This window comes from Mugil cephalus, chromosome 13 (genome assembly GCF_022458985.1).
Source record: "Mugil cephalus isolate CIBA_MC_2020 chromosome 13, CIBA_Mcephalus_1.1, whole genome shotgun sequence".
Classification (NCBI taxonomy): domain Eukaryota; kingdom Metazoa; phylum Chordata; class Actinopteri; order Mugiliformes; family Mugilidae; genus Mugil; species Mugil cephalus.
Genome location: NC_061782.1, coordinates 16102473 through 16115463, shown reverse-complemented (window position 1 = coordinate 16115463; position 12991 = coordinate 16102473). Strand labels below are relative to the sequence as shown.

The 12991-nt window shown below is 42.7% G+C and overlaps 1 protein-coding gene across 1 annotated transcript in view; it reads left to right on the top strand.

Annotated features, from left to right (window-relative positions):
* The first annotated feature begins 3071 nt into the window (after window positions 1–3071).
* Window positions 3072–12991, top strand: part of LOC125018895 (VPS10 domain-containing receptor SorCS1-like) — a 41758-nt gene continuing 31838 nt past the window's right edge. Inside the window, exon 1 of the mRNA XM_047603312.1 lies at window positions 3072–3863. Coding sequence (XP_047459268.1) covers window positions 3171–3863 — 693 coding nt within the window. The 5' untranslated portion in view covers window positions 3072–3170. The remainder of the gene's footprint in view (window positions 3864–12991) is intronic.

Here is a 12991-nt window from a genome sequence, read left to right as displayed (position 1 = left end):
TTTTTGCAAAAATAGGCAGAAAATGAAGGTGGGATAAAAGCAACGAGCACTATCTGCGTAGTATGTTTATCACATATCAACACGCACAGATCTGTTAACGACGAGTCACGAGTGGTGCATCTCGCCTCTTAACTTCAGCAACAGCATAGCAGAAAATAGAGACCATATCTGAGGGAGAAACTCACAGGTTTGTATTTCGTTGGGGTTGGAGCACTTAACCCGCTTTCTGTATTGCATTTCAGTGTATGCCTCAATAATCTAATTGAAATCATTATTTAAAGGGTATTTTTTCTCCCGGCAGCCCAGAGGTGTGTTCAGCATTAATTGAAGCGGATGTCTCAGGTGTCCATCATTAAACTGAGCTATGCTACTGCTGCCTCAACACCTTCCAAGTTAGCAGGGAGGGCCGTAAAACACACCGCGAGTCGCTGTCTAAGCGACCTGCGGAGAAGTCGTCTCATATTTCAGGAGGGAGATTAGTCGCATTAGCATAAATACTGAATACCGAAAAGAGAAATGGCTTTTCTATGGCGACTGTAGCGCGGCTTTTGTCATATGCACATATTGCTGCTAATATTCAACGCTAAGCAGCGCTAAAGGCAGATGTTAGCTTTTAGTTGGAGCAGGAGGGCGAGACAATATACCGCGCATGACTAATGTTCAGACTGACGTCGCTCCCTTTTTTTCACGAGGACCAAAGTAATCAGGACAGATGTGAAAGTGAGCCAGACGTCATAGTGGAAAAGGCTCATTTCAGCGATGGCCCACACAGCGCTTCTTTCTTCTTCCAGTGAATTGTATTTAATTAAAAACGCGGAATAATCCAACAACATGGATCGCCGTCCTCTCTCGCCTTTGTGTGCTTTTCGCACCGCCAGCTCACAAGTTCTCATCATAGAAGTAGGAGCTCAGGGAGCATAACGCCGTTTGTATTCAGTCAGCGTGACAGGCGGCAAAGCAGCAATCTTGTCTGTCGAAAGACAATGATTCCACTCAGCTGCCATATTGTGCACACAAATGTGCTACACGGCATCACTCCCGAAACCTGTCACCTTGCAAAGTGAAATTTAAAGTCTGCGAACGAGTCAGAAAGTTCCTCCGTGGATATTTGATTTTTAATGCACATCCCGGCTCATTTTGAACCCTGACACACCAAACCCGCTGCTCTCCCCTGAACGGGTTTTACTTTAAGATGCGATTTCTAAAGCCCCAGTTCAGTTTCTTTCGAAAGCAATTAAAGATTTTTTATTTTTTTTTTCCCCACAAAGAGCATTTACAAAGCAATTTACATTATCAATAAGAGCAGAATTGGGAACTTCGTGTCAGGTTTAAATGATTGGTTGAGTACAAGTGAATCAGGAGAATATTACTCATTATATCTTTCTGTAGTCCTCTCAGGTTCTTGGGGACTTTCTTTTTTCCTGCTTGATTTTGATTTATGCCACTATAAAATGATTATCCCTGGGACTGTTTTTCATATAAAGGAAGTCATTTTAAAATGTCACTTTACTCACTGGGTTACTGTCACCGCACCTACTCAATATTCCCTGATTTAAATTATTGACTGATTATAATAATGATAGTAATTATTAGCTGCATCCATCTGTTATCCTAGCAGGATCGGCGCAGTACACATTAAGATCATGCCACCGTCGCTGCAGACAAGCAGCAAGTGAAAAACACATGTAAAAAGTTGTCTCACTCACACTCACACACACACACACACACACACACACACACACACACACACACACACACACACACACACACAGAATGTACACAAAGTCATTAGGCTCTTTAAGAGGTGTTCTGCATCGTAATAGTGGGATTGTGCTTTAGGTTTGCATTACAGTCAAGACTTGAGCTTTTTAGCCAGTGTTCTCCATGATTGAAATTCTCAGTCAGCCATCAATCTGCATTATAGACTGGTTTCCCCTTGTCTGGTGGGGGCTAACTGAAACAGATTGAGACAGCTCTTGCTCACTGCATCACTAATGGCTGGCAATGAAAGACGTCTCTGTGCAGTTGACCCGTATGTGGAACAGGATCACGTCGCAGCCCAGAGCGATGGGGAGGACGCAGCTCAATATAAGGAGTCTCTTCAGCATCAGTCACCAGTCAACAGCATCCTCATCCTATTGACTAAACGCTGCCCAGAAATAGAATCTAATCACAGAGTTTGGACAGGCTCTAGTTCTCCTAATGGGTTACCATTAGCTGACTGGAACAAAGCCCAAAGTATAGAGAAATATAACAATATATTCTAGGGGGTCTGCACTGCGTGGTTGTAATCCGCTCTCGATTATTGCCATGGCACCTGCACACTCCTCTGTACTTACGCACAACGGCAGAGATCAGAGGGGTTTTGTGGCGAGAATGATTACTTGCTCACCTCTGCTTTGAATCCTTCTCATTATTTTCCACCACACAAGCCTCCATTAACCCGAGAAAAGGCCACAGAAAACAAAAGCTAAAATTTCAGGGATATGCATTTTCTCCATTGAGCTGTGCTGAATGGACGACGGCGGAGTGCAGCCTGAGTGAAGCAATTTCCAACCCATTTTGCAGGCAGGCCACGACAGAGTCATCACCTGCATGGCATAATTGACAGTGAACACAGGCAATCCTGTTAATTGATTACCCAGACCTGTGCTAATGGAAAATGCAAAGCCTCATTGTGCCTTCCATAAAGCCCCTGTCAGTAACATTAGACTACCAGAGGGAGACCCACTAATGTTTCTAGACAGTGTCCCCTGGGACCATAACATCTGAAGACCTTTCAGGCTGTCTTAATTCTCCGCATAATTACCTATAAGATTATTATCAGGTCAAATATTACATAGTGTCTGCTGAAGTGCTGATCAAAAACAGCAAAAAAGACCCCGAGGAGACAAGATTCCTGCAGCTTAATTAAGAGTACGCCCTTTACACCCCCATCCAGGTTGAGATGAGGATGCAGGGGTATGGGCCCCTCTCCCCTCTCGTGCAGGATTCAGCCTCCAGCTCCTCCTCTGATGCTTCGTTTGCATCAGTACTTGGGCGCACTTGTACGCGCTGCTGCTGCACCTCCCTACAGTGCGTTCACCGACTTTACCAGGTGATGACAGATAAGCGCTCAACACCAAAAAATGATGTGTTTTTAACGCGCCCGAAGTCGGAATCAGCATAGAATGGAGACGCGCCTCGGTCGCTGCCTTTTTATCATTTTCTCTGAGTGGATTTGGCTCTTCAGCACAACTTCCATCCTGAGCGGAACAAAAGCGGAGGTGAGGTGCATTCCCTCCTGCCAGCTGCCGCTCCTCGAAGCCTTTTCCCGGGAACTCTCGGCGCTGGATTTCACTAATTTTGGGGAGGCGACAGCTGAAGATTTTGTTGGATTTACAGAGGGAACACCCACCGCCGGCGAGGACGAAAGGCACAGCGTTGCGGAATTAACCGCGAGCGAAGAAAGTTCGTCTGAAGTACAAGAACGTTCAGGGGAAAATAACACTGTTAGTTATCTGCAGAAGGACTCATTAGACGGTCACCAGGAACTTTCCCACCCTGAAGTGTTTCATCCAAGCGCTTCGCGCGGATCCTCCCCATCCCCAAGTAATACAACCCATAATGGCACCGGGAATGGGGAACACACGAGCTTTTACGGTGAAAATGTGACGGTAAACGAGGGAATGGATGTGGCCAGTTGGAGGCGAACGCGAAGTGCCAGGAGCGCAGAGACTTGGTCCGGTTTCAGACCCGAGAGCCTGGATGACGCCTCGCTGTCCGACCAGGAGGAGTTTCAGCTCACAAGTTCGACATTCGCTCTCACCGGGGACACGGCTCACAACCAGGCGATGGTGCACTGGTCCGGACAGAACAGTAGCGTGAGTAGTTTGTGTGCTCCAGATTTACGCACGGACCTCTTTTGACGCAGTGTGGTCAGCGCTCACTCAGATCGCGTGTGGTCATTAGAGACATTTAAAGCGATAGGTTTGGCCCCGAATAAGGTTGTAAAAGTGAGACTGCCGAGAGCTTGAGCAGAGTTTGGTTAAATAAATCCCGGGTGTCTGTCTTGCCCTGCTGCAACCTCTCTCCTCCCTCTTCTCACAGCCTCTCCCACACAAAGCCAGTCGCCGTTTTGTTTATCGATACACTTGGCAGGTGTTGCTGAAATTTTAAGAAAAATCACCCAGATGTTCCAAATTTAATGTTCAACATATAGGTTTTAAAGGAGGTTCTTGCACTTTTGCCATTCTCTTTCACTCTTATTTACTCACATACTCACACGTTTTTCTGTTTATTCCTTCTTTGGTAAACCACCGATTTCGGCAGTTGGTTATAGACACATACTCCCTGCGTAAAAGTGATCAATAAACCTATGAGGCATGCCTGTCTACTGCACCGAGTCTTACATCCACCTTGCTCAGAATAGAAAGATGGGTGCAGCTCAAAGATTACATTGGTAGGTTGATAATAATAGTTAACAACCAGAGCAACTGTAATAATAATAATAATAATAATAATAATGATAATGATAATGATAATACAGTGCTCTTCATTCACAAGTCTGACAGAAAAAGATGTGTCTGTCTTAGAAATGCTCAATGAGGTTACCCTCCCTGTATCCAGGGCACATACATGTTGGATAAGATCCAATTTTCTTAAGTCTTACAAGCTTCTGAACTTCAAACAACCCACAGTGGAGGATGTGAGTGGACATGAAGGCTCTCAAAACAACAGGGGGTCTTCCATGTAAGCCAGTGAAACCCCATTTAGAGGTTCACATACAAGCACATAGACTTCAAAAATCAATTCCAGAAGATACCCTATGTGCGGACGTGTCAAGTCTGGCTAAAACCATGATCACTCAGTTTGCTCTTTTCCATGTAAGTGGTCAAGAGTCATACAGCAGAATTTATAGTCCCTGGATGGAAAACCAGTTAAATGGGTGGTCTAGTAGTCTGCTTGAGATGTGAGCATGAATATGACTTCTGACATTTATGGGATTAAAGGTTTGATGATTTAGTGATGTAATTTACATGATCAAAATCCAACATACGATCATGTAAAGCCTAGGCCTGATCTGAGGAAGCAGAGAGCCAAGACGTCTGGAGAGTTCCTCTTTTTTGGCCTCGGGGCTAAAAAAGAAAGAAAAAAAAGAAAAAAACTGTCCTGTTTGTCTGGCAGTTTTAGAAAATGATCACTTTTGTATTTATTATCTGATCTATAGTATGCGAGCGAGTTTGTATTATTTAACTGCTCAGATATGTATAATTCTGTGTCATCTGCATAGCTGTGGAAATTCACATTTTGAATACATTATCTAAGAGAATTGGCAGAGAATGGCACCAAGACAGGTTCTTTGTGCTTCATCAAATGAAATATTATATTTCTCAGACACATCAGGAAGAAGAAGAAGTGCACCCAACCCGCCACAACCAAGGACTATTGCTGAAGGACAAGTTTGATTTAAGGGAAATTACACTTTCTCACTTCACACTTCACACTTTAACACATTTCTTGCTGGTGCCTCTATATATATACGCCTATATAGTAAAGCCAGCAGTGTGTTTTATGTTTGGTTTAACATTTAGACTAAATGCAAGGGATAACAGCTTGTTTGACTAGTCCATTTAGCTGCTAGCACCAGCCATTTTTCTCCAATTCACATATTACATTTTTATTGATTACGTAGAAATTGTTGTGTTTTTTTGTCTGGTTTTATTCAAGGTAAATCATCTGCTTTCCTTTTCTTTCACATTTAGCATGCATACATCCAAACCATTCAAATGAAAGTATGAGGTGTTATTGGCCATTTCTTTGTCTTCACTTAGTAACACACAGCCTACACGAGGCAGACACACCTCTGAAACTGATATTCCTATCTGATTCATTATCACAAGGTTTCATCATTTTCACACTTACACGAGACATTTTCTGCTTCAAGAAATTTTCACCCCCGTGCGCAGTCTCACCCCTCCTACTCGCAACGTAATGCACGTGTGTGTGTGTGCGTGTTCCCACTTCTGCTCGCCACACCCTCTTTTTCCCTTTCTCTGTGTCTCTCTCCCTCTCTTTTTGAATAACAACAGGCCAGGTGGTCACCAAGAAACTGAGCAGATTTTCCAGCTGGTTTACTTGTTGCACCTATTTCATAATTAGTTCCCCTTTCCTAATTAAATACTGTTGTTTAATTTGCTAACAGTTGCAATCAGCACGTCAATCAGGGTACCAGAAGGCATTTAGCGGCCAGTTGCCCATCAATAAGCAACCTTATGTACAGACTGAATGAGAAGCGAGAGGTAATTTGTGGAATGTTTAGGCAGATGGACAAACAAAGAGCCTGAATGTACTCTGCATGTAACGTCTGCTGCACTTTGTTAGTGTGACTCAGTCTGGGTGGGAAATTTTTTCCGACACTTCAGGCAGCTGTCAAGTGTTGAGTTTGTCTAACATGACATCAAATAGTTTGTTTGCAAATTCTGATAACTGGTGCAGGATATCAGCCAATTTGTACAGTCTGTGAATCACATTGTCTGAACCTGTTATTGAATTGTCTTGTTCACTTCCAATTTGTGTTTTGCTAGTCATTTGCTGCTCGAGCCTGCCTCGTGGATGCCCCCATTCTTTTATCATTTGTCCAATTATTACGGTTTGAAAGCTTCAGCCTGCATGAAAACCAGGCAAAATGCAAACCAGTGCTCGGCCCATGTGCCGTCGCCACACTGATTCGTGTCACATGTAAGATTTCGATACCGCGTGACCCTCGTGAACAATTTAACTGCAGCAATTAATTAGTGCGCTTCAAGGACTTGATTAAAATAAAAAGAGAGCATAATAAACTGAGATGATGTGTTTGCTTTATTCCTAATTCTATGACAGCATTCATGCTACCATAGCCTTGAATGGTTTGCCTACAGGCGCCGGTATGATGGCTACATCATTTCAATCAATGCACGTCTATCAAAGATCCGCTGGGCCTTTATGAGCGGCCAAAAGCATTCACAGCATGTTTTAAAGAACCAAATGTAGGGGTGTAAATATCCAGAGGTCATTAGTGTGCAGTGTGACACACTGGATTTTGGCAGATTTTCACGAGGTTTGTCACTTTACATTTGAGATCTGAACTATACTTTGGAGAGCGCATGAAAAGCCTCAACTAGTTGATCTCTTAAATTCGTTGAAATGTGACAGAAATTTGCCAGAGAAAATAGTTTTCGGGTGGAATTTGTGAAAAGGGAGACAGACAGCACCTCAAATGAACATAACAGTGTTACTTCTACGGCATATTCTAGGATCGAGGAGCTACGTGGGCTGAATTTCATTTCATATGAATGGCATGAATGTGTTAGTTTCAGTTCGTGTGAACTCCGCCTTTTGAGAGAGCGCTGGGCCCGGTTTGCACGTCGTCCTTGCGTTTGAATGGGTTTTATTCAGGCGCTCTAGTTTCCTCTCACAGCCCAAAGACTAGCAAGGTGAATCGGGAAGTTTAATTTGCCTGTAGGTGTGAATGTGTTTGTCATTCTGTTTGCCCCGTGAGCCTGTCAAACTGTCCTGAGTCTGGGACAGGTTTCCACCGAGACCTTGACCGCATCTGTCCTACTTTCTTTTCAGTCTGTCCAGCTGTTTTAAATGCTGATGTCCGATGTCAATTACTTAATATTATAGAAATATATATTTTTTTTAAAAATCGGCTGAAACACTTTAATGAAGGAAAAGGTGCTTATTTCTGAATGGTGTCTAAATTCAAAGTTGACAACAGCTTTCTCTCCATCCTCGGTGTTGGGGTCAAGGCGATTGCGATAACTACAGCATCCAGGACAAATTTAAAGAAACTGATCTTTTTGATTGAGCGCCTGTCTACATCTCCTTGGCCTTGGGCTTTGGCTTTCTCTAAAGGCAGTTATTTTGTCTGAATGCGGTTTTCTTTCTTGTTCTCCTTTTGTCGGTTAAAAGGAACTCGTAATCTTCTCATGCCACGAGCTGAATGACTGGCTCATATCTTCTCCAGTCCTTCTATATCCGGACCATTTGGGGAGTCAGAGCAACCCTGAGGAAGAGCCTCTCATTTCGTGCCATCCATCTTGCAGCTACTGAATGTTTAAACCCTTCATTGACAATAAAATCCACGTTCAGCTCCTTCATTTGTGTAGATAGCGTCCCACCCCTCTTTGTGGAAATCGTTCAAAATAGCTTGGTGCATAGCTTCTCGTCGCTGGCTTCAGTTCACTTTTAGTTACTTGTCTCTCCTGTCTCTGCAGACTGGAGGCGAGCCAGGTATTCAGTCAGGCTTTGCATCTGATTTCTCAGTCGCTCGGCTTCTATGACTGGAGTGTCGATTTTACTCCATGACATCCTCTTTATGTACTAACACAAAGTATTTCCTGCCCATTCAGTGCAAACAGTTGTCCAACATCCCACTGAAACAAATCAGCTTTATTCCGTTATTAATCTCGGCTGTCTCATTGGAAATGAGGAGCATCCATACTTTAAGATCATACTTCTCTAAGACAAATGCCACATTGTTACTGCTGTAATTATCTGGAGACATTTAAATCTGTCGCGCCCGTGATGAGATGTTAGTCATTAACTTCGCATCCCGTCACTGTTGACACAAAACCAAGAGAATGTAGCTGAAACTACTGTATCTGTCATATGTTGTGCAGTTGGCATGCGTAGAAACCCTGCAGTCACTTAGCTGCTAGGCTTTTTTTGTGCGTTTCCGCATCCATCATCTTTTCTCGCTGTTGCCGTCTTTTATGGCCTCTCATCTCCTTTTGTAAATGTTTATCACTTTGATGGCTCTAAAAACATCTTGCCAAATGAATGCTGTTGCAAATTAGCCAGATGGATAATACTGGCACGTTTACAGGATAGTTAATTAATGTGTGTTGTCCTTATAAATTAAAAATAAAGAGGGAAACCTCGGTGGAATTTACCTTTAAACTAAACTTGAAACGAGGTAATCACTGTATAAAAGAAACAATACTGCATATTATGTGAATTAAACACGGAAACAAGGTAAAATGTAATGCATAAATTACACATCAGTGTGTACAGTAGAAATATACTGAAAAAAAAAATCAATATGCAGGGTTTAGGGTAAACTTGAAAGTCGTGTCTTCTCCCTCAACGCCTTTGCCCAAGGTCCAATATTTTGAGTACAAAGGCAGTCTAGAGTAAGTGAAAATAATTCTAGAGTTGCCTGCAGAAGCTGTAGGAAACTGTTGTGCAACGTTGGAAATCAAACTAAGCCAAACATAACATAAAGGTGAGTGTTATTGATCTCCTAAGCATCAAAGTGAATAATTGCAATCTCAAAATGTCAAACTATTCCATTAAAAAAAACAGCGAAAGACCTTTTTTTTTTAACAAAAGAGCAATCCAAATAACTTATTGACATTAATTGCACCCAGATCCACCTGAACCAGGTCTGAATCCAAAAGCGCACATTTGTGTTTGTCTTCAAATGATCCCCATACAACAAATTAGCTGTTTGAATACACAGCACCTTGTTTTTAATATCGCTGTAACAATTCATTGCTAAAGTTTGACACAAACAAATTGAAATCACATCTTTTTTTTTTTGTTTTGTTTTCAATTACAGCAACATCTCATTTGAAAGATTGTCTGGAGAGCGCCGCATTGTTTTGTCCCTGGTTGTTCTCTTTTCTTCTCTGATCGTTAATAGTTAAATTAGGTTTAGTCCTTAACACCTGTCCATCACATGACAGACCGCCCTGTGACTGACGCCCCACCCCCTCCCAACACCTAACTCCTGGGGGGCTGTGATGGACAGGTTGAGGAGAAGGAGGGTGGGTTTGAGGCGAGGAGCATTTCGCACATAAATAAATTCATGACATACATTACAACACCACACCACCTAAGAGACAGTTTATTTTTTTCTTATACATGTGCTGTGTGTGGAATTACCCGTGGATAAACAGAGATTGACCGTTTTTTTAAGCCCAGAAACTAGTGGCAGCCTGAGTTCAGCTCGGCCAAGCCACCAAGCCTTCCTGTGGTTTAGGTTCTCTAACGCCTTGAAATCCTGCTGAGTGCAGCGACTTTTTTTTGTTTGTTGTTGTTGTTGTTTTCTATCGGCAAGCTCTCCTCCTCTCCCGGGTTTGCTTTCTTCCCCACCGAGTGCAGCCTAGCAGAGAGGGAGAAATGCCAAATCCAAATCAGGTATAGATTTCATTTTAAACCAGGAGAAAGTTAATTTGCCAGGAACAATTCATAACGAGATCTCATCTCCTTTTGTACGTCTTTTTCTTCGCTTTAATCAAAGTTATGCTGAGCGAATCCACATTTTTGTTATGTCTGCTCTGCCTGCGCTGAGAAAAAGAATCAGCGTTTGCAGACATGGTGTTTGAATGAGATAATTGGCTTGACAGTTAAGATTACGGCCATATCTGTTATTCACGTGTCTCGTCGCTCCGTCTCTGAATCAGAAACACTCTCCCAGTCCGTTCGATATCCCTTTGTTGGCCATTGCTCCGATTGCAACCTCATTTTGTGCTTGAGAACACTTTCATTTTACAGTGGCCGTGTGCGTTTACTCCTTCACGAGAGTTATACCATCTGTCTGCTGTAAGAAAAACCTTCCACTCAAAACCCCGTGACTTTGATGCTCGAAGTTCTCCATTTTGTTTTTAATAGCATCTTTGGCAAACATGAAATTTCACACACAGTTGGTGAGACTAATAAGACATATGGGTGAGAGATATTCCTTCCCGGCATATTTATTTCATCAGCGGTTTAACTTCATTTATGTCAGAGGAAGAGTACTTTATTAAACAGTCCAGCGAGTTTTTTTTTTCTTTTTTTTTTTCTAAGTCTGTCAACATGAAACTAATCTTTTCCAATCTCAGCACTCCTAAATTTCAAGTCAAGTGCTGAAGATTTAAAAGGATTTTTTAGAGAAAAAAAAACAAAAAAAAAAACAAAAATAAAATAAAGTCTTTGCAACCAACTTTTTGGTCGGGTTGGAAACCTACCCGCTTGCTGTTAAACCTTGCCTTCATTGATCCGGCCCCCTCATCATGAACGCTGATGCTTCCCAGCTCAGCAGGCCGCTGCAGCCCGAACTGGGCCGGGCTTTCATTTATGGTGAGGAAGCAAATGATGCGAGGTGTACAAACCCAAAAGAAGACAGAAGGCGTTTCAGATGACTTATCAACCAAGCCTCTAGTTGGACACGGTGCTGCTGCCTCGGCGTGAGTCCGATAATGTCAGACACTTGCTGTTCTGCTTGAAAGCCGCAGCTATAATGTGAAGTACCTGCCCCGCGTCCATTTAAAGCAGAGCAGCGGTTTTTATCGCGCGCCAAGGTAACAGAGCTCTGCCCTCAGCAACATTATTACTGAACTATTACTCCAAGACGGTCCTTTTAGCGTTTCGCTCCCAAATCCTGAGCACTTTTATTCACTCCTCCGTGTATTTATGTAGCTGTTTCATCAGGACACCGGTAGTTTATGTTGTGCAAAGTGATATTGTGAAGTTGCTTCATAATTTATGATTGCAATGACCTGCTATCCGTGGGAGAGCCAACAGCTCCGACTTCAAACAGCCGAGCTTCAGCACAACAGCTGGCCTATGAGGAAATGTTGCCTTTGTTAATGAAGTGATATAAATTGATGTGGCAGACGAAAGCCTCTGTACATTACGCGTCTCACTCAGGTGGTATTGAAGTGTGCGACGGTGCGCCGTGCCGCAGGCTGCTGTTGCAGCGAGGGGAGTCGCGGGGCAGTAAACAATGAAATAAAAGCATTTCTTTATGTATTAAAGATGTTAAATGATGCTGTTTATTGTGGTGATTTTTTAGCGGGTTACGCTTACACGTTACGCGGATCCTGAAGGTCTTTGAATTTGCCTGCTAAGCTGCGTTTTTTATTTACAGCCTGCCACATTGTTAACACTTCCGTGGTGCCGGTGTCTTTTAGTCAGGTGTAACTGAGGTGTTGGGCGTGCGATGTTTAATGTTACCAATTATCACACATCTGAATACCATTGTTATACATAATCTTGATGAATATGTTAAAATCTAGTCTTAATTAAAATTGCTGTAAAAATTTTTTTTTCATTATTTGCATAAAATGATGAATCACATGAGTATTTGTCATGTGACTGTTGAGGATTGAAGAAGCGGACCTCAGTTTTTGATGTGCATTATTCGTCTTTTTTTATTAATATTCCAGTCAGTAACTCCAGTAACAATTGCTTTTATGGAATCATCCATCTGTTTAATTGCTGTTGCTAAATGTGTTGACAGTTTTATTGATGAGCCAACTTAATCCCAACAGCTGATAAGGCTGGATCAACGGGGTTGGCGCGAGTGGGAATGAATTGCAGCGTGCGCTCTCATTTCATTTGTCTCAGGTGTTCGTCCTCCAATAACGAAATCCCTGCTCCCCTTCCTCGATACCTGCTCCTCCCTTTCGTACAACACCTTCATTTCACTCTTCATCTCTTCATCCTTAAGCCCTTTAAGTCGCCATTAAGCCCCCATTCATTCTTACATAATGATCGAATTCATCCCGGTCCATTTACCTCCCAGGTTTAAGATTTACAAAGGATTAGGGGGTGAAAAATCAATTTGCTTTCTCTTTGGATGTGAAGTAATCCAGTTTGGAGACATGTTGGTGCGACTTCACTCCGACCCGCGAGGTGGTAGCTCACGCCATATGTTCCACCTTTGTTGCAATTCAAAGGGAGAGATATGCTAAAATGTATGGCATCATTATTTATACGCGGCGTCGCTATTATACGGCCTGTGGTGTAATAGTTAAAAGGAGAGCCTTCATCTGGTGATCTCGGTTTGACTCGTGCGACTTGCCCAGCTTCAAACACCCGTTTGACGCGGAAATATCTACAAAGTGAATATTGTATCACTGTATTGATGTGCTAACTGCAGCCATAACGCTTCGCCCTACACTTTAACGCACAGGAAACTTTCCCAGCCGGCAATAATGCTGGATGCTCATTACATCTAACTGTAATCCTGGATTCT